Below are 22,478 nucleotides of genomic sequence, written 5' to 3'. Positions count from 1 at the left end.
CAGAGAGCAGCTGTGTGGGGCTCTAGCTGCTGGCTAGGGTTAAACCACGACAAGCAAATATGTGAAAATAAATTGAGATTTAACAATCTTTATGTCTTCTGATGGATAAAACAAAAAGACATCATTCTTTCACTGTAGTGATACTAGAAAATGAAGAGTTACGATGGTTCACGTTTCAGAAGACACTACACATGACGTACTGCACATCCTGTACACCTAGAGTCCAGACTGGGGACATAAAGGATAAGGATTATGTTTATTTATGCATGAATGTAGTGAACATCTGCTAAAATCTATCTACTTATTTTAATTCTCCATTTCAACAAAGTTGACCATCTGCTCTGTCATCAGCAAAGATTTTGTTCTAAAAGCTGAATCAAAAGATCACCTGTCTTGTGCACCTTGTTCTCGCTTAACACAAACAAAATTTTTAATGGTACCCATCTGTAGGAATGATGGTGACCTGAAGCAGGTACATGCTGATTGAGTCAAAATTAGCAGCCGGAGTTGTAGTAAGCAGAATGACAATTAAAATGTTTAAACTCCATCCATAACTAAGAGGCATGAAATTAGGTGTACTGCTTAAAACAGTCACTCTATATAATACAGAATCTTCAGACACCTATAAGAGCCAGTGACACACAAATTAAAATACGTAAATATTCCTCAAGATGATGCTAAAGTCTGCAGTGAAACTGTTGAACTTGTATTCTCTTTATATTTCAGGGTACACACTTAATAACACAGAAAGATTCTATCACTGCATAAATATAAAATATAATAAAATATTACAACAAATTGCCAAATTAACGTTTAATATGAGAAACTGAGTTTTGTAGTGTTCTGGTTTTTAATACAATTGCTCAAACTACAAGATAGTACATTCCATTTTTTACTTTTTTTCTTGTTTACCCCCCTGCCAAAATGAGGGAAAATAAGAAGTAGGTGTTAGGACCTTTACATGACTTCAGTGCTCACTAACAGAAAAGAAAAGTGTTAGAGAAGAGGATATTATCATATCATTTCAGTTAGGTAATGGGCTTTTATATTGCTTGCACAGCTGTCACTGGCCTTGCAGAATTTTATTGTGTTAGTTTTAGCAAGAAGAAGGTGGAAGCTTTGGAGGACTGTAAAGACTTTAATAAAGTGTTAGTTTCTCATAGGAGGAAATCTGCCAGAGCCAGTAATCATTAGGGTCTGATCCCCCAGCTCAGGCTGCCTGAGGAGCTGCGCTAGCTGGAAACCCCATGTGTTATTGCAGCCCAGGCCAGCTGAACCTGGGTCTGCAGACTGCTGCCAGCTCTTACAGTATTTTGTTACTGTTGTCAAAACCCAAAGTTTTCTCTAATTGAGGCTGCAGATAACAGTACATTGTTGATGGTTAGCACTTAGCAAAAAGGCAGCATTTATGCTATGTGCTTATTTGCAATTCACTAGAACTGTTTCATCTAGCATTGGAGTGAACTTGTTTCTGTCCACTAAGTATATATTATCAGCAAAAATTACATGACTTCATCAATCTCTCTATACCAATTAGTGGTTATTTTCCAGAACAGTCCAATTTAGATTAAGCTAAACTATTACATTATTAGTACTTATGTTATCCTGATGATCATGATCCAGTTTCTTTAATTAGGCACATCAGCGTGTCTACGTAAGATGGCTCTTTTGTAGACAGTCTTTTCAAAATTTTTTTTGTTAGAGACTTATTAGCCTTACTGAGACACCACATTGTGTTCCAGGAAAGACCTAGCACTCAGGCCTTATCTCTGAATTACACATGGTCTGATTGAAATTTTTTTTATTTTTAAATTATGTTTTTAATTGAACAATCATAGGATTGCATTCAAGGACTAGAGATGATTCGAAATAAAAAAAAAAATTCTAGTTATGCTTTACTACATGCAAACTTAGGCTGTAGATTAGCAGAGGTAACAGACTAAAGCATGATATTTACTCGTAATGAAAGCAATTTTCTTTTCTCTCATATGAATTTACCATGTCTCTTTCAAAATACTCCTCACCACAGCACACTCACCAGGTCCACCCGCAGGACTGCCTGTCACGGCAAGGCCAGGTGGGGTCCATCCTTCAGTACCTGCACAAGGCGGGCAGGGCAGGGCAGGGTTGGCCAGGGAAGCTGCCGCAGCCACCACCACAGCCCAGTATGGCCAGGCAGGTCCTTGGTGAGGCAGCCAGGCAGGTCCTTGGTTAGGCGGCCAGGCTGTGGCCAAGGCAGCCAGCTGAGTCGGCTGGTTGGGGTGAAGTTCATTGAGGCGTGGGGCCGGCCAGGGGCATGGCTGGGATGCAGCTGAGGCAGGGAGTGAGCTTCAGGGCATCACCACCTGATCCAGCATGGAGTCCTCCATGGGCTGCAGCATGGATGTCTGCTCCACCATGGTCCTCTCCACAGGCTGCAGAGGAATCCTCTGCTCTGCTTTGGCACCTGGAGCACCTCCTCCTCCCCTCCATTGTCTGACCATGGTGGTCACAGGGCTCTTTCCTCATGCTTTTTTACTCACTCCTCTGCCTGTACAGCATTTTTACCCCTTCTTAAATATGCTCTCAAAGAGGTGCCAACGGTTTTCACTGACGGGCTCAGTTGTGCCTGTTGTGGGGTCATTGTGGAACTGGCCGTGCCCGGCACAAGGCAGCCCCTGGCCTCCCCTCACAGATGCCGCCCCTGCAGCCCCCCTGCTGCTGGCACCTCGTCACAGACACTCACTAGAGTCCTTTTAAGTGATATACCCTAAAATACCCACTCTAAGGCATTGCTTTCCTACCCAGGATAACAACATGTATGTTTTAATATTTCGATTTGCCAGGTAAAAGCTACTGACTGGCTTCAGAGACCAAAGGATAGCAGATCAGGTATTCAGCTTTAAAAAGTTTCAGGCCTTCCACATTTTCAAACACAGAATAGAGATGACGGCTTAATAATGCATGTGAAATAAGTATAGATGTTTACTGACTGTCATCAGCAACTCTTGCAGGGGCAGTTACTCACGTGAGGTTAATCTGGTAAGGCCCAATGCACAGGAGCAGTGGAGCTGTTTCTGACCAGAGTCCATGGCGAGAGGCAGACCATGAGAGACCATCCACCTCATCCAAAGCAGAGGGAGACAGAAATCCTAGATGTTTTTTTCAGGTAGTGCTTTAATAATCTGTTTTTCTCTTACGTTTTCTAGAGACTGGAGCGATGGCCAAGTGACAAAGAAGAGGCAGGTCCTGGTGTATAAGGCCCTTGCGCACTCCCTGGGGCCCAAGCTCTCTCACAGCAGCAGGGGTTTCCCCAGGGCTCAGCCTATCTCCTCAGCTTCTTGCCGATCACTGTAGTGAACTGCTCAGCCGGATAATACTGGGGAAAAAACGCCAATGATATTTAATATATACTTGGTGCAATTTTGTCTCCATACAGAATGGCTTGTTTGACTATATCAGATGTTCAAGTAGCTGACATTAGCATACTATCTCTGAACAAAGCACTTTCCTCTGCACTAAGCTGTCCAGGTAATGGTAAAAAGTAATTTTGAAGGTTGATATTAAGTATAATTGAATGCATTCAGGGCACAACTGCAAATCTCTTGAAGCTGTCATAAACCATGCAAAACTACTTCCTCAGTGACAGCTTGTTGAGCATAAAAATGGAATTTGAAGATCCTAAGCTATTTATTTCAATTCAGTGAGACACTTAGCAAAGCTTACAATTCTGTTACATTCCATAGAAATGCAGTGTCTCCTCAACATCCAGATGATGCCATCTATATTATAAATATAGATACAACACTGCCTTTGTGTATATGTGTGTGTATATACAACATATACACATCAGTAGCTAGGGTAAGAATATATTTATTTTGCACAATTTAAATACTTTCAAAATTAGACTGCAGCAGAACTGCGGTTTTATACACTCTCTATTTCTTGTTTAGTGCATATTGTTTCTAAAGTAAATAACAGCATGATTTAAAATAGCAAAATCGTGACCATGACCTCAGTGGGAGCACGGACAGCTCCTCTAGAATCTCTAGATATTTGTTTTAGAAAATTTGTTCATTCCCTCATATTAAAAGTCTGGGAATTCCTCAGTTTTGCTGATACAAACATTTGTGGAGCTGTGTGGTATGGCTCCATGCTAAAAAGAAGTAAAAGATGTCATGAATGTAAAGAGTATCTTTTTTTCTCTTTTTATATATTGTAGCACTGAGAAAATACAGTTCATGTTTGAGATACAGTAGACTGGAAATCCCATGCACATTTAATTTCTTGTAATCACTGCTATTATAGCAATAATTAAAAATAGTTGTGAACAAAATAGTTTTCTAATGACATGACACAAGGAATTTTTTTTTTTTTTGATGGCTTGTTTTTTTGAGAGCAGAATGCCTATTATTTTTCAGGAATGATAGAAAAAAAAGATAGAACCATAGGCTGAAGAGGTGTTGCCAATGTGCTCTACAGCAGTACGTTCCTGAAACTCCAAAGTAATTTTAATTAGTAGCAGCACAAATGTTTTTTGAACAGCTGAATAATATCATCATGAGTCTGCAAATACTAATTAGCAGTCACTTTGTTCACACCTAAACTAAATGAGTAGTGTTTCCTAGGAATTGCTTGGGGACAAAATTCTTCACCTAGCTCATTTATAAAACATAATTGTAAAATAATAGATTTATTAATTATCCATTTTCTGGTGGGTGAAGATGCCAATAAAATATCTTTATTTTCAATCAGAAGACAGCTTTTCAATAACAGAAGAATTGAGCTGTAGATTTCCTTGAAGTTTTTTCATTAGGTCTACTCTAAATCTGGCTTGAAAATACACACTTTATTGCACAACAGTTAAAACACATAAAGGCACAGTGTTTTGAAGCATTGTTAAGAACGTGGGAACAAGAACACGAGATTATATATATAGTTAATCAAGTAGTCAAAAAGCAATGAAGTCATGAGAACAGACCATTGTGACAAAATAACTGTCTCATTCTCATAAGATTAATTTCTTGATGTTGAGTTTATGTTTATTTTTTATTGCTGTCTTTGGCGTTTAGATTGCAGCTTTATCCATCACTGTGATCAACTTGCTGAGCATTTATCCCCTAAAAATAAAGCACGTTTTGTTGAAGTTAATATTGCTAATATCTTGTCATTGAAGACATAAAATATTTTGTGTTATTTATCATTCCATTTTAAAACAGGGTATACGCACAGTTGAAAACCTTGCTATCTAATATCTTCTCTTCCACATATTGCGTGAGAGCAGTGGGTTCAGTATAAGAAAGGAAAATTGATACAATAACATTAACGTTATCTTACACACTTAATTCTTAACAATTTTCAAAAGGGAACATGTGAATCAGGCCTCCAGCATTGTTTGTTCTCAGGTATACAGTCTAGGCATGACTCAGACTGTCTGTTTTAAGTGTCCCAACTAGATGTTACAGCACCTAAACAAACAGTAGGTGACACTCAACAAAAATACTTAGGTGGTCCAGAAAGCCAGGGACTAAGCATAGCTACAACTTAGCCACCAAGATAGACTCAAAACAAAGTGGTTTGTGTCCTCCATCCTGAGCTTAGATTCATTCAATCTGAGGTCCTCTTCTGAATGCAAGATATACCAGCAGAGTTGCTATGTGCCTTTGGTGCATGAGATGAGTGGTTAGAGGACCCATGAGATGAGTGATTAGAGGATCCATCAAGGAAGTAAGAGAGAGAGAGCATGTGTGTGTGTTTGGGGGGTAGCCCTGTCTAAGGCTTGTTTCAGACTTGGAGGGGTGCAATGCTCTGCTCCTGTATTTTAAGATATTGCTCTACTAGGCTGCAGATTATTTGGGAGGGGCAGGATAGGTGTCCTTTATCGTTTGTTGAAACTGTGCCACTGACTGTCCAAAGTTCAGCAACAGAGAGATAAACTAAGCAAGAGTAAGACTGTGTGCCTAAATGAGCTAAAGAGCAGTTTCCTTTAAAAGGAGGAATGCCAGGACTCTGGCTTCACTTGGGGCATTCCCTTGGAAATACATTTTGGCCTAATGTTTCCTCCTGGGAAGAGATGTGTGGATCCCAGTTTCACATTCAGGAGCATGGGACTGTCCTACAGAAACACCCATGGCTCCTGCACAGGTAATAATTTTCTGTGCCTTAGTGAGCTGTTCTAAGACTTTCATGACACTGTCCTATTCCTTCCTGAGTCTGTCCTGACCAAGTCTTTAATTTGGCAGGCTGAAGACCAGGCAGGTTCAGGCTGTTTATGCCTTAGTTGCCCTTCTGTAACACAAATCCTTCCCCAACACAAGTTGCCGTGATGATGAATTTGTTCATGTTTTCCAGATATTTATGTATCAGGAGGAGAAGGAAGGGATAAGCCATAAATACACAGATAAAAGGAAGTGGCTGTATCCAACTCTCAGCCTTAAACTGAACTCAGTTTAGGACAAGTATTACTTTAGTTAAAGTAATTATCTCATTCCATATATGATCGCCTTGTAATCAGACACCAGACCTGTCAGCTCTCATGCTTTCTTTATGAGACTGTTCCACATGGGCTCCATGTGCTATTCCCCAACCACAGTATTGGCATTATAAGCACTTGCAAAGCAACTCCCTGGCTCCAGGCTGCACACCAGAATGAGCCACGATGCTGCTTATTGCTATGGTAGTGGTGGTGTCTCCTGCTGCAATCCCTGAACTCAAAAACATCCTGCAGCACAGTCTATGTCTCAGACTAGTCTCATGATACCACAGCTTCACCATCAGATCCTTAAGTGTCTGCCATCAGAGTATACAGAAGGCAAGAAAAATCATCTTTCTGTTCTCTTTTCCCTTTCCAAATCTGAAGTCACCTCCCACGACAGTAAATATTTCAAATAGCCATGTAGAAACAGAGTGTATACCAGCAAAATAGTGAAGGGAGAAGAACAGAAACCAGATTTGTTTAAAGGACCCATAAATACAAGTTTGAAAAAGAACTGCCATTTCTGTCATTTTTGAAGAATAGAAGAGGGAGTAGGGAGAGTTCAGACTGCAGGTATTTTACTGTGTAAACGGTGTTGGGCTTCAGTAAAAAATTCTCCACTTATTCACTCATTTGTTTGTTAGGATAAGGGTGAATTAAAATTCCATCTGGCTGCAAAATCGTACAAGCATCTTAAAATTTGAGATTAGCACTCAGTGTAAAAATAAGACTCATTATTTCAAACATTTTAAGGGAAATATGCATAAACCAAAAAGATTACTGTATCTGATCATTCTGGTCTCAGTGCTATTTTTTTTTTTTTCATACTGATGTCTACTTGATCTCAGTGAAAATTCTGGATGCACAAGACATATGAGACTGGACCATTGATGATCCCAGGAATAAAATCTTATTTGCTAATTCAGATCCCTAAACAGTTATGGCAGAAATTGAACATAATAGGGTCTATAAATATTTCATATAATTTCCAGCTAAGTGCCTAAGGGATGTCCTGCAGGCAGAAGGAATGAAAAAATATATATACATGTAGATGTGTGCACATGCTTATGTGCTACTTGGTTTGCTATTAGTTAGACCACTTGTTTCCTAATCTTTTCAGGGTAGAATGATGACAGATTAACTAACAAAGTTCGTAAGTGTATAAGTATCAGATCATGTGAGGCCAAAAATCTACTGAATCATGCATGATTAAAAAAATTCTATTACCAGACTTTTGTGTTTACCTAGATAAAAATGAGGAAGGGAAAAATGAAAGTGGCTTTCATCTTGTGACAGTGGACTTAATTCTAATTAATCTACACACCACCAACATACACTGACATTCAGCATACACTTAGTTTTTCAGCTACTGATAGGAAATATTGTCAGGGGAAAGACAAGGCATTATTCAATGTGATTAAAGAGTAATGAACTATAATATAAAAATGTAAATTCTGGCTTACTGAGAAAAAGAAATCTGCCCATTAGGTCCACTAGGCAGTAGAGTAGTTTTTCAAAATAAGTCACTGATGCATCAACAAAGCTATGTTCAAAGTAGACCAGATAAAACACTTAAGAGCTAAGTGGAGAGGATCATCTTGTAATTGTGCAACTGAAATGGCCCCAATGGTCTTATCCAACCTTCTGATCTCTAAGTGTGGGATAAAGAGAACATGGCATTTGAGTGTGAAGATCAAATGAAGACAAAGCCACCTGTGACACTAGAAGATGAATTTTTTCCAAAGTCAGCAGACATGGAAAGAGAAACTGTATTGCATCCACGACAAATGGGAAGATAGTAGTAGTAATTCAGGGCTGGATTATGTGATGTTTCCTTCTTTTAGAAAAACACAGCCTTCCAGTGAAGATACATCACTTCTCCAGTTTGTCAGCTTTGTAAATAAGCTGCAGACTTGTTGAGACAAACCTCCTCAACAGAATACTTATCTAGAGGCCACAACTCTAATTTATGATATCGAGGTTGGTGATGAATGTGGCAGCTATCATATGTAAAAGATGGCTAATTAAAAAAAATCTGTAGAAGCAGATACTGAAATGGATTCCAAAGAAAAGTAGAAAACTAGATCCAAATCCACTGCTCACATTTTTCTGCCACATTTCCTTCTGTCTTGTACCATCCCAGCTCTCCTGTCAAGAGGTTTTAACATCCCATTCCTCTTACACAGCATACAATCCTGACACCAAAATGTGGCAGTCTCTTTGTCAGCACAAGGTCATTCCTTTTATCTTCACAGAGTAAATAGACAATTTGCTACAGGTTACAGCATCATAAAGTTCTGTCGCAGCTGTTCTAAGATCCAGTTTCCCATTTAAAGCATGAAAGTCCAATCTACAATACATAAACACAGTGCTTGCTGATCCACTTGCTTTAGTCCTATCTTCTTGTTGTTTCAAGCATCTGCAATTCCTACCCATGAGTACACAGTTTGGTGCTCTAGACAAGTCATCCAGAAGGAGTTTGCCTATTCTCTGTTTGTGTTCTATCTTGTTATCTATCATTTGTGTTTATTCATCTTGTCAATATCATATTTGTCAACATTTGTATTCATTCTGGCTTACCACCTATCTAATTCTTCTGTCATGCTCTCTGTCCACCACCGACTACTCTGTACTGTCAGTGTCATCACTCTGCGTATCAGCTGTCCATTGCTAACTGCGCTGTCTAGTAAGGGTAGGTTCAAAGAGTATTTATATGAAGGCAGAAATGTGCATAGCACCCAGACTGAGAAAGCTATTTTTTTTTCCTTATGTGTTATTAGCTTTTATTGCCTTAGTTACTGCTATACCCCATTATCTGTCCTGATAGGGTTCAGAGGATCTTGTCTGAGTTGCAGTGAGGTTAGTTCATGGAAATCCACATTAACTCTATGCCAGTTAAGCCAGCCTACAGTCTATCTCAACCTCTAGAAAGGTTCTGATGTGTTATTGATCCCTCTATTACCTTGCTGCAGCTTCACAAGATATTGTCCTGCCATTTTCTACCAGACCATGCAAATTATATATGTTTAAACACAATCAAAATGGTGGTTACAAATGCTGAAAAGCAGGAGAGTAAAAGACAAATGTAGAGGTATTCAGATGTCCATAGAGAGGTGTGGATATATGTTTGTGAAGCTACCATCATTTCCAAGAAACTTCCATTTAGGAAAATGCTATTCTTGCAATTGTATTGCTTTGTGGAAGCATTAGTAGGCCCACAGACCAATGCTGCTGCTGCATCTGTTGTGCTTTTAACAGTGGGCTCTGACCCCATGACATCTTAACAAATGCTTGTTTATTTCACTTTTCTTGCTAACCAGGGCTATACAAGAGGCTTTTTACATTCCCTTTGGTTTTAGTGCCAGAAAAGAAGACACAGGAAAAGAAAGAAGAAAACACCGGGGGCGGGAGGGGAGCCAAAATTACCCTCTTTGCACTGGTGTTAATCTGGCCAGCTCAATGTTCTTTTCCTCTTCTTTTTGTTGTTGCTAAACATTATGGCTGGTGAGATTCAACTTGATTAGTATTTAAATGACCTAAATTCAGTCAATGGCTATTCTGCAAGTGAATGTTTTTATCCTATGAGCTCAGGCAGCAATTATTTGAGCTTAGTCTTGACAATTCCCAAAACACAGATATGATTAAAAATCTTAAAGACAGAAGATTTTGGACAATAGTGGTGTAACAAACAGTTCATTTTAAATAAAGATTAATTCCTATACTTAAAATACACCACGAGATCCTCTAAGATAAAGAATCAAAATTTTAGTGACTGCCTCCCACACGCACTGTAAGGGAACAGCTCAGGAATAATACCTATGTAAATTAGGCCAATAGCTGAATGTTTATTATTGTAAGCATAATGAGTTCCCTGTGGTCATCTTGCCCAAGTTCTAAAGGTTAACTTTCTTCAAGGGTCTTCTGACTGAGTTCATGCTCCACAGAGTATTCAGAACATTGCAGAAATTAGCATCCACAGTTATTACCATTTGTCAACTACAAACACACAGACATTGCTAAGCGTCCAAAGGCTTTCTTCACAACTGGAATGAAAAGTAAAATATGATGGTAGTGGTGTATATTTACCATGACATCACTCTTTCTTTTTTTCTGGGGGGGAAAAAAAGGAAGAAAAAAAATAATCATCCTTGGAATAATAAGGAAGTATAATGCAGTTAATTAAGCTGGCTACTTCTCAGTCTTGGTGGCTGGATAATGCAGTCTAATTCTTAGTTTAGGACCAAGGAAGACAATGGAATTTCATTCTCTGACAAATGTTTGGTATTTCCATTTCAACTCACAAGTGCCACAGAATCTCTCACACTACTGCTTACCTACAGGGTGTAAGTCAGTTGCTTTCTTAATCGTACATTAAATGCTGTGGCTATTTATGCCAGAGCACTTGGTGTGCCTACTTTGTGAAAACCCAAGCACTTTCACTTTGACTCTAGCAACTGGAGATAATTCACCACTATCATCTCAAACAGTGTCACTGGAATATTTATGACTAAGGCCTTTGTATTAAATGTCATCTGAAAGGCAACATATTTAGTAACATTATTTCTAGTAGCATTCTTTCTTACCATTCTGATTTAAGGTAAAGTGAAGATTGCCATGGCATGAAAACATTTGAGAAGGAAATATCTGTATATTGTTCAGAATATGTTGTGCGGTGAGACTAATAGACTGAGACTGTTAAAAACACAGATTGCAGACAAAGGAACCAAGCACACGATCAGCAATTAAAAAGTGTTATATGTGTTGAGTTTTTCATTTGTTTCCCTTTAAAACAAAATGATAACTTGAATAACATTTTCACAGTCTCTATAAAAAAGACAATAGTCTGCTAGTTTCCCTTTACAGAACTCTTTCTTCTGCTAGAAAAATAACAGTGATTCAGGGAAATAATAAGCTGATACAGAGGCATGCAGAGCTGAACAAAAGTTTCCATTTTTGCTGTTGCATTGAGCTGAGAAAATAAGTTTCCATAAATAATTCAGTAAACTTAACCTTCTGGTCCACACATAGGCTATCCATTAGAAGTTGATGATTTTTCTACACTGTTTATTTCACCTTGTCTGACAAACACATAATTTTAACTCTGTGGATTAAAACCACTAAAAGGACGAATCATCTTGTGGTGTATCAGACACATCATTTCTCTTTTCTGATCAGGTGACTGTGAAAGTATTTACTGCCTGGATGTGTCTCTATATATAACTTAAGTATTCATAAGCAGTTGCACACACAATGAGCCATTTGCTTTATTGCATAGCTTCCATTAAATTCTGATCAGTATTATGCTGAAAGCTACATACAGAGACAGAACTACAGTGAGAAATAAAGAAAAAGAAAGAAAAAGAAAAAGAAAAAAAAAGAAAAAAGAAGAAGGAAAAGAAGAAGGAAAAGAAAAAGAAAAAGAAAAAGAAAAAGAAGAAGGAAAAGAAGAAGGAAAAGAAAAAGAAAAAGAAAAAGAAAAAGAAAAAGAAAAAGAAAAAGAAAAAGAAAAAGAAAAAGAAAAAGAAAAAGAAAAGGAAAAGGAAAAGGAAAAGGAAAAGGAAAAGAAAAAGAAAAAGAGAAAAGGAAAAGAAAAAGAAAAAGAAAAAGAAAAAGAAAAAGAAAAAGAAAAAGAAAAAGAAAAGGAAAAGGAAAAGAAAAAGAAAAAGAAAAAGAAAAAGAAAAAGAAAAAGAAAAAGAAAAAGAAAAAGAGAAAAGGAAAAGAAAAAGAAAAAGAAAAGAGAAAAAGGAAAAGGAAAAGAAAAAGGAGAAAAAGGAAAATAAGAAAAAGGAAAAGGAAAAGGAAAAGGAAAAGAAAAAGAAAAAGAAAAAGAAAAAGAAAAAGAAAAAGAAAAAGAAAAAGAAAAAGAAAAAGAAAAAGAAAAAGAAAAAGAAAAAGAAAAAGAAAAAGAAAAGGAAAAAGAAAAGGAAAAGGAAAAGGAAAAGGAAAAGAAAAAGAAAAAGAAAAAGAAAAAGAAAAAGAAAAAGAAAAAGAAAAAGAAAAAGAAAAAGAAAAAGAAAAAGAAAAAGAAAAAGAAAAAGAGAAAAGGAAAAGAAAAAGAAAAAGAAAAGAGAAAAAGGAAAAGGAAAAGAAAAAGGAGAAAAAGGAAAATAAGAAAAAGGAAAAGGAAAAGGAAAAGAAAAAGAAAAAGAAAAAGAAAAAGAAAAAGAAAAAGAAAAAGAAAAAGAAAAAGAAAAAGAAAAAGAAAAAGAAAAAGAAAAAGAAAAAGAAAAGGAAAAGGAAAAGGAAAAGAAAAAGAAAAAGAAAAAGAAAAAGAAAAAAAGAAAAAGAAAAAGAAAAAGAAAAAGAAAAAGAAAAAGAAAAAGAAAAAGAAAAAGAAAAAGAAAAAGAGAAAAGGAAAAGAAAAAGAAAAAGAAAAGAGAAAAAGGAAAAGGAAAAGAAAAAGGAGAAAAAGGAAAATAAGAAAAAGAAAAAGAAAAAGAAAAAGAAAAAGAAAAAGAAAAAGAAAAAGAAAAAGAAAAAGAAAAAGAAAAAGAAAAAGAAAAAGAAAAAGAAAAAGAAAAAGAAAAAGAAAAAGAAGAAAAAGGAAACAAAAGAGAAAAAGAAAGAGGAAAAGGAAAAGAAAAAAGTATGACCAGATCTACGAACTTATTATGCATTTATAGAATCAGAGATTAATTTAAACTGAAACAACTATTTCTCCAGTTTATCTACTTATCTGCTTAGCTCCTTTAATCTCTTCTCAGTGACTGCTACTTATGGGTCATTACAGTTATGCTCTGAGAAGGCACGCTTATACACTACATAGCAAATCAGCTCCAAATAACTTTCTTAACACTGAAAAGTTGGAGCAAAAGAAATTCACCGACAAAGCTGGTGATTTTATTGTGCCTTACAGAAGATAACAGATATCATCAGAAAACTCTTATTGCCTGGAGTCAGTCCCTTAAAGTGTGAGCTTTCAGACTACCAGTATGTTCTGTGATTACAACAATCTGATTTTTGGGTGCAGAATTCTAATACATATGGATAAAACTAGTAATAAAAAATTATGCAAGAAACAACTATGATGTTCAACGCACAGGCTAACAAATGAAGCCATGAAATATACATTATTTGAAATGACTAATGTTTGTGAACTTGTATTATATGGTATTACTTGCAATATATTTTTGAATGAACAAAGAAACTAGCCATCTCCAGCTCTTGAGATTCTGCCATGGTCAAATGGCTACTTAAATTGAAGAGCTCTTGGCTAAATATAGCAAGTGGCATTTTTTCACTGACTTTTACTTCAAGAACGCAACATTTCACTCGGTTCAAAGTGGGTGAAACTTTTGACAGGATATATTTTTTTAAGAGCTATTCATTTTCTGCTTTTGGGTGAATAGATATGCAGAAGGTCAATAAAATGCCACACTATGCTTTTAACAGGTCTTTTAGGCAGTCTCATTTTGGGATGTAGTTATGGCCACCAAGATGCTAAGTCTGCTGGTTTTATTAGTTTTGCATTTCTTGGTTATAAAAAAGGAACAGGAAACATGCTTTTAAGGTTTTTAATTGTATGGGTATAAACAATGCCATAGTAGTCAAATAGAGAAAGGTGAACTATTACACCACATTTTCTTTGAGCCACATCCTTGTCTTTGAGCCACATGGAATACTTTGCTTTGCTTTCCCTTGTAGTCAGATAAAATATGGGATTTGACACTGATTCATTAAAACTGACCTTACTGAGAACATGTTTAACCAATATTCACAGAAAGCTACACAGGTAGTTCAGAAAAGTTGCACAGCTCAGTAGTGAATAATTGTTCCTTGTTCTAAAGGACATGCTTGCAGATGCTGATGCCTTCAATTTGATGACTATTGTTTTAGTCAGCATAAGTAAAAGTATTATACCATAGTCACCAAAAATACAATACTGCTGTGACCAGATCAAGCAACACAATAGCTGACAATTTAGAGCATAATAGCTCATATAGCTCTAGGCTCAACATTTCATGTTTGTTAGGTTCTAAGGGGACTGAGGAACTTCCCTTTTGTGAGGACATTTCTATACTTTCCTCACATAATATACTGATAATATTAAAGATGTCTAATTTATAACTTACCTAGATAGCTTCTCCACTAGTAAAACACTGTGTTCTGCTTAATTCAGTGCAGTGTGCTGTGTTTACACGTATTCAGAGAACACATGGCCAAAACAAATGGACATAACAAGAAAATGACATTTATTGCTATCCTTCATTTTTTTGTTCTCTTTCCGTGTTTTGGTTGTCAGAAGTTTAAGTGAACAATAAGTGTTTCATACTTACAAAACTGACAACATTCCATTGCCTTTCCCACCCCACTACAATTAAAACACCTCATTACATTTATTTAGAAAGCAAAGGACATCATTACTTTCTTTCTCACCCAATTATACAAAAGTACAACCAATTAAATGAGGCAAATATAAATTATTACTCATTGATTTTGCTAGTGTTAACTGTTCAGGATCTAACACCAGCCCCAAAACTTTCTTAGTGTAGAAACGACAGAAGTTAAGATGGTCAACTAGAGGACCATAATAAAGTTTACAACAAGAATTGGTAAAGTCTTAAACTTTCTCTGTAAAACCATTTAACTACTGTCCCTAAAATGTTCTCTAAGTGATATCATTGCCAACAATGGGTACTTATAGACCATCTGGGTGAAATGAGTCAAGGAATTTTTCTCATACCTACACTGTAAATTAATTCTCTCTTCATTGATCTTCCTTCTGTTCCAGTCTACTTCTCTTAAATGCCTCCATATGTTGTATGGCACAAAACAAACCATGCTTGAACAACGTTGATATATAGAAAGTTCTGCTTAGTTTGAATTATGGTACCTATGAAATGTAGCTATTCCAAATCATACCATTGTAGGCTTCATATTGCTTGAAGAAGGTAGTTACAGGACAGTAGTTACAGTCTCATTCCATTCTTTGTCCAGCACAGTATAAAGAAAATATCTGGCTTGCTCTTTAGTTAAAGGTTTCCTCAACACTCACCATCAGTAGCTAAGTTACTTTACCATTTGGTGTACCATAAATGCAAAAGCTTCCATAAAATCTTTGGGGATTGTTTGTTTTCTACATTATCCAAGAGGACACAATATTTCTACAAAAAAATCAAATTATTGAAACAGTGGAGGTGAAAATGCCCCTTATCTGGACTGCAACGTTTCATATGGGTTTCTTGTCTCACAAACTGAACAAATAGGAAGAGCATTCCCTCTTCATGGCTGGTGAATCTAACACAGTTCCTCTGAGCTCTCCATAGAGCACAAAGGAGGAGCTGACTAGATTTGAAATGGTACTCGGCATGTGACAGAAGAGGCAGAAGAGCAGGAAAAGCAAAACTTCTCTTCTGCAGTGAAGGAACTGAAAAAGAAATTGTATAACAGAACTACTTAAATTTCTCTGGAAGAGAAATCTCACAGATCCCAAAGGAAGACTAATCTATTACTATCATCTATCATCTTTCTTCCATTCACTTTAAAACCAGTCTGATAACCTGATACTATGTGAAAAAGGTAACAGTATTTACCTTTTCTCATAGTCAAGGTTCTTCCAATCATCAGCTACATGGTATATCCCTAAAAATGGAAATATTTCTTTTTCTGTGCTTAATCCCCACTGGTTAGGTTTGGAAGCTTTTTCCATGCTTAATTCTAGATCAAATTTCAAAATAAAATATAAAAACAAGAAAAGAGCGTACCTGGAAAATGCAAAACTTGGAGTGAAAATAAAAAACCACTCCAAATCTCAGATTTTCTAGGGTTTGAGATATTATTTTGGAATGCTTGAGACTGATAATATTGCAACAAAATTTAGAACATCAGCCTAGAACAGGTTTTGACATTACTCAATTAAACTCATTGTTTGGCCAATGAAAGTGAGGACTACTTTGCAACAGAAAATGAAATATTGCATAACGTCCACAAAATTCTAAAATCTTACCCGTCAGCAAATCTGTTAGACATCGTGTTGCACCCCAGAAAATACCTTACTTTAAACTTGATAAATTTCATAACAGGACTTCAAATTTTCATTCATTACTGGCATACAAAATTAAGACCATAGTGACATCACTTTCCATATGAGAGTAGCAATAAAAATGATAAAAATGATGATAAAAATTTCCTAGTACTAAAAATTTTTTTGAAAAACTTAAAAATCAACAGAAAAGCTGACTGTAACTCTGGGTTTCATGACTCATCGGAAAGACCTGGTGTTGCTCTGAATGACACTGTTGTTTTCTGCATCTTCTTTGTGCTAAAATTATCAGGCAATGTGCCAAAAAGCTTGAAATAAAAGGAACAAAAAACAAAGTCTGGATGCAGGTCTGGTCCTTTCAGAGCAGTGAACATCTGGCCCACAAAGTTTTGCTTACATTGAAGGAAATTGTCTCGTGATTTTTTTTCTCCATGTTGTATTTAATTCCCCTGTTAAATGCAGAGCTGACTGAACCTACATCAGGCAAAATCCTCACTGCACTCCAGCATAATTGAAAAGTGGATCCACATATGTTCACAGGCACAGACAAATCCTTCTACATATTCAGCACCTCCTGTTTATTTATGGACACCTCAGATCAATGTCTGTCATTTCAATCATTTGCCACCATAGCTGGGGGGGCTTGGGGGAGGATTTATAATTTTGAGGGTAGACTGACTGTTACATTTGAAATTAGGTAATATCTGAATAATAGCTCGCATAGAATCACACAGTTTCTGAGGGTTAGAGCAGAATGCATAGCTTAAACAAACAAGGGTACAGTAACCCAGAAAGAGCAGGCAGTACCAATCTATTTCAAAGGGGCAGGAGGGCTCCCTGACCTGACCCTGGGGTAAACAACAGGTTTGCAATGGCTGCTAACCTCCTGCCACATGGGTCTCCCAAACTTTGACACCGCTCCAGTGAGCGGATCAGGGGGCTGCGTTCTGCCAGCAGGCCCCCTGCCCTCAGCATGGCGGAGCTGGCCACAGCAAGCAAGGGAGACAGATGGCAGGTCCAGCCTCTGGGCCAGGGACACTACCTGGCCCCTTCCTCCCACACCCTCACTGCCTTGCCAGGCACCCTGAGCCCTCGGGCACACGGACAGCCAATAGCCGCCCCCAGCACCCGTCCGCTCTCTCTCCCATCACAAAAGGGAAACGGCCCTAAGAAGTACACCTTGACCTCAAAAACACTGAATCCGAGCATTCCTCTTCCGTTTGCCCCTCCAGAATGGGTCGCAATGAGTACTTTTGGCCAAGCAGACGTCCTGATTTAACACAAGGGCTGCACTCTCGCATTTACCTCAGCATTTTCTCACGACTGAATGAAATTGGGAAAGCCGCCAAGTCGGTGCTCCAGCTGCGTAATTCTCCAAGCTATTACAGAATAAGCAAGCCTAATGCACCACAGAGACAAGAATATGCTGTGCTTCAGCCTCTGTCACGAGGTCTAAGCGGTGCTTGGCTATACAGCTCATTTCTCGGACGCCTTTGGAACAGCCACCGTGAACGCTAGTTTGCAGCAAGACACTGGCGTTAACGATGGAAGAGCTGTGGTTTTGATTTGTACAGGCACAAGCTGACTGTGAACCAGGCAACCCGCTCGCTTGGGTGATGTCACAGGCTGGAATAATTGATTGGTGCGGCCCAGCTTCCTCTGATGACCCAGACCCCGGGTTTGGTTTGTCGCAAGAAACAGATAAACTGTCTGCGTGCGTGGGCACTGCTCATAGGTGACTGCCCTCAATGTGGCTGCTCTGGCATACAGATGTGTGTGTATGTACCGGCCTTGGAAACACTGCATTTTAACTTACCCAGGTGTTGGTTTGGTTTGGTTTGTTTTTGTTTTTTTTTTTATTTTATTTTCGCCTGTTTCTGTGATGTGGGAAATGGAGTGCTGGATTGCCTTAAAACTCACCGCTGCATTGCCACTAGTTATGACGTGATAAAGTTGCAGTCCAAGTCATTAAGGGAAAAAACATCACTTTTCAATTTGATTGCCATTTATTATTCACTACAGAGAATCACTCATGCTCGAATACCAGGGAATCGCATGTGGGGGAAACAGTAAATATACAGACCAATGGAAGAAACACATTTTCAACTGAGTTATAACTTGGCATTAACGTGAATTGCAATGAATGGATCTTCAGCATTGTTACTAATCTGGAAATTAGCCATTCCATCACCAGAAACGTACACCTGTTTTCCAGTACATTTATTGCCCTCCTTCTGTCCAGAAATAACATCGCAGTAGGTACCAGCAGGCAATCCCGTTTGCAAACTGACATTCATATTCCTATGTGAAAATAAGTGAACGCTATTTATCCATTTTTTTCAAAACAGACATTTCAAACTGGGTATAGGATTTTTGAACCTGCTGCTACACCCTTACTTTGAAGGGCAATGCAAAGTGTGCGCTTTCTGATCCTATCCCTGCTTCGCTCCCTACGCTCCTGTTTTGGCTCTCTAGACCTGGCATGCAAGGGCATGACTCTAGCTCAGGCTGTAGTGACTGCTCTCGTAAGGAGAAGCGGACACTCCCATTCCCATCAGTATTGCTGATGAGGGATGCTCTATTTCTCTCTGGGGACATAGTCTATCCCACTGACTTACCAGTCATCATTATTGAAAACGATGAAGCCTTTATTACCACGGCCAAAAGCTACTTGATTGCTGCCATTGTCCCACCAGTTGGAGAAAGGCTGACCATCCACCACATTACGGAAGATAACCATGTTCCTGAAAATGCAAGGAATGGCTGTCACTGTGGCTGCAAGGGCTCTAAAGCCACGAGGAACATGAAGCAAAAGCAACTGCTTTCACTTTTTTTTTCTCCACAGCGTCCTACTTTATTTGACGCCAGCGATGTTCGCAAACCCAGTCGTTGCCACAGGTAGTGTCTGCATTGATTGTAACAGGCTTTATTGATCCATCCGAGTGACTTGGTGGTCCCATCCAGTCATTGATGTCCTGTAATTGAAAAGAGAAGTTTAAAACTTCTTACTGAAAACGCAGAGAGCCTATCTGTAGAGAAAAGCTAGATGGAGCATCAAATTTCCACCTGCTAGATCCAACACGGGACAGAGAAATCTCTTAACAAATTTAAATGCACTGGACTGCTTCTCTGGACCTTGTTGGGATCCTTATTCACCGTGATTTTCTCTTCAGCATTACAAGCTTACCCGTCCATCTACAAAATATCTTGGCCAGCGAAAACTCGACATCACACGTGTGAACCCATACGGATGAGCAAGCATGAAACCAACTGCCATTTTGTAAGGCCTGTTCGGTAGACAAAAAAAGGAATGAGACGTGGCAAGAGAAACTGTGCCAGGGAACCGATAGACAAACAAGCAAAAGGAAGAAGCATCACCCAGACAAGAGAAATCCCTTACCTGGGGTCCCAGAAGGTCAGAATGGAAGCTCCACCGGCCCCGTGCCCCCGCTGGTTGTCGTGATTGTCCACAAAGACCAGGGCTCTGTCGGAAGGCACAAAGCCCCAGCCTTCTCCCCAGTTCCTAGCCAAGAACACAAAGATTTGAAGCTGCCCTGTCAACTGGCACATCCAGCACATCCCAAAAAAGTCACAGCATCTTCATCCTTACTTTAAGTAGGCCATCTTTTCTCCGTTCCACTTGCGGATCACTGTCCCCAGTTTTGCACCATATTTGAATTCTGTCACTCGCCCGTTTCCAAGGTAGTCACTGCCTTTGATCGGCTCTCCGCCCAAGTCAATTACCTGGCAGAGAAAGGAGAAACTATGCATCTGTTCTCATCTCTCAGAGACAAAAAATGCAGTGTACAGTCCTCAACATTAGTTCTTGCTTTACATTGAGAGAAAAAATATTAAAGTATGTTTATTTCTGCTGTGTAGATCAACCCAAACTCGGTATAATACATGATGCATACAGGTAAAAACATGATTGAAGGAAGAAAAGGTAAAGTTGAATGACAATTTGTTGTGGAGCCATTTTTAAAAAGCAAAACTACTTATTTCTGCAGGGCTGCTCCAAAGAAATGGCTAGCTCTTTCTGGGGTAAAGTTGGATGAAGATGTATTACCACCATTCCTCTGAAGGAGGAAGGTAAAAGAGATACCAAAGACAAAGACAAACATAAAGGAAAAAACATGGAGATTACCTCCTGGTAAATGAAAGGTTTTGTTCCTGCAGAAAACCATTTAGTATTTAGATTTTTCAGCTTGTCCAGAAATGCTCTTATGTCCCCAGGCCACATATGCTTGGCAGCATCAATCCGGAAGCCCGCTACACCAATATCAATGAGATGGTTCATGTACTCAGCAACTTTTGAGCGTACATAGTCCTTCTCCAGGGCCAGATCAAGAAGGCTAACCAAGCGGCAGTCTCGGACCTGTGTAATGAAAAAAAAAAAATAAAGTTTCAAGGTGCCACTCTGTCTGCCTCTAAAACCTTCCAATGAAAAGTTTGGACGTTTTGAGCCATAAAATGATTCTGTTTGGATATATAATTTGCATAGAAGAGAATTATGCCAAGGTCTGCACGAAGACATAGATAAATTTACTATACAGCTCAATACTCAAGTTAGGACAGTTGGTGAAGGATATCACCTCCCTGTGCAGATGTCGTCAGAATTGAGGATGCGAAACGGCATGGTGTATTGCTGCAAAGTGGCCAAAGGAAGAGCCATAACCTTGAAAAAGAACTGCTGCACATTCCCTCTACAAAAAAGAGTAAGTCATTCAACCAGGGTACCACCTTGCACTGCTGTCAGTTTTCCAAGGGGGCTCCTTATCAAGATCAGCTGTGTTTACAAGCTGTAAGAAAGAGCTCACCGGCTGAGCCACGTACACTGGGATCACTTCAGGAGCAAACTCCTGCACACGCCCACGGGAAACATGTGGGGAGGGTTCTTGATTTCTCAGTACTTAGAATATTTTGCACCACGAGTACCTTTCCTGGACCTATGTTCACTACTTCATTCACTTGTCAGGTGACTAAGCACAAGTTTTGTGAGAAACTACTCCCTTTGTTTGGCCTTACTGTAACGTTTACACAACAGGTTAAAAGAAAAAAAAAAAAAGAAAAACATTTCAAACTTTTGCCAGAGAATGTTACCTGGTATATATCACCATAATTTTCAATTTCTCCACTTCCAGTTCGACATCTGCCATCATTGAAATCCCAGCCAGAGTATGGCACAGCTGGAAAATCCCTGTTCCCAGCATTAAAATAGCTTCCACAGGTAGAATGGGTACCTGCGCCACCCGCAGCCCCACACATGTGGTTGACAACAGCATCCACATAAATATGAACCTGGAAAAGTCATAAGGGCATTTCAGTGTGTTTTGTAATGATGGTGAAGTAATAGCCAGAGCTTTACCATATCCGTATTAATTTGATTTTTTTTTCCCTTTCAGTTTATTCTCAGTTTATGCCTCCTTTGAGGACAGCAGCAGTAACTTCCTTCAGCTGAAACAGCACTTCTTGCTGTATCAGGTACAGCTTTTCAAGGCACTTACTCCAACGTTGTTGCATCTGGTCACCATGTCTCTGAATTCATTTTCATTTCCTGACCGAGTGCAGAGCTTGTAGCTGATGGGCTGGTATCTTTCCCACCAGGGTCTGTTTGGGTTAGTAATGACAATATTTTCACTTGGAGGTGAAACCTGCAGATGAAATTATGTACTTTGATAAGAAATCAATTGGGTTTATTTCAATGTTTTAAAGGCAAAATCTGCGCTCAGCTCCTTTGCCCTCAGAGGCAGGCTAGCACCCAACCCAGTCTCTCTCTCCCACAGCATAAGCTTAGGTCTGTGAGATGTCCGTCTTGTAGACTCGCAAGAAAGAAGCTTTCTTTTGTTCCTCTGGGCTGCCCATGTCCAGCATGGGCCTGCTTTCAAGGACACGCAAATGGGAGGGCTGAAGCCACAGGAATTATTTTTACCTGGAATAGTGATATCCTTAGGAAAGCCAAAATGCCACGCTTATGCATTTCCCTCAGAACAAGGTAAAGAGGAAAACAGCTTTGCAGGGCAAGTGTTTCAGAGGAAAGTGTG

General features: G+C 38.7%; 1 protein-coding gene across 3 annotated transcripts in view; it reads right to left on the bottom strand.

Moving 5' to 3' along the window:
* Positions 1–15,700: 15,700 nt before the first annotated feature.
* The window catches only part of LOC104017636 (pancreatic alpha-amylase), a 13,847-nt gene continuing 7,069 nt past the window's right edge, over positions 15,701–22,478 (bottom strand). For 2 of the 3 annotated variants that reach the window (XM_009470680.2, XM_087731201.1), the window contains exons 3-11: positions 21,942–22,088; positions 21,538–21,735; positions 20,582–20,812; positions 20,048–20,181; positions 19,838–19,960; positions 19,625–19,724; positions 19,291–19,412; positions 19,056–19,181; positions 18,455–18,738 (exon numbers count right to left, since the gene is read on the bottom strand). In XM_009470680.2, coding sequence (XP_009468955.2) covers positions 18,549–18,738; positions 19,056–19,181; positions 19,291–19,412; positions 19,625–19,724; positions 19,838–19,960; positions 20,048–20,181; positions 20,582–20,812; positions 21,538–21,735; positions 21,942–22,088 — 1,371 coding nt within the window. In that variant the 3' untranslated portion in view covers positions 18,455–18,548. Of the gene's footprint in view, positions 15,823–18,454; positions 18,739–19,055; positions 19,182–19,290; positions 19,413–19,624; positions 19,725–19,837; positions 19,961–20,047; positions 20,182–20,581; positions 20,813–21,537; positions 21,736–21,941; positions 22,089–22,478 lie in introns of those variants that run through there. The other variant, XM_087731202.1, reaches the window with a different exon arrangement.

The sequence above is a fragment of the Nipponia nippon genome, unplaced genomic scaffold, assembly GCF_047370975.1.
Source record: "Nipponia nippon isolate SJK-2023a ecotype South Korea unplaced genomic scaffold, ASM4737097v1 scaffold_5, whole genome shotgun sequence".
NCBI classification, from domain to species: domain Eukaryota; kingdom Metazoa; phylum Chordata; class Aves; order Pelecaniformes; family Threskiornithidae; genus Nipponia; species Nipponia nippon.
Note: the sequence above shows the minus strand (reverse complement) of the source record. Positions and strands in the feature narration are given on the sequence as shown.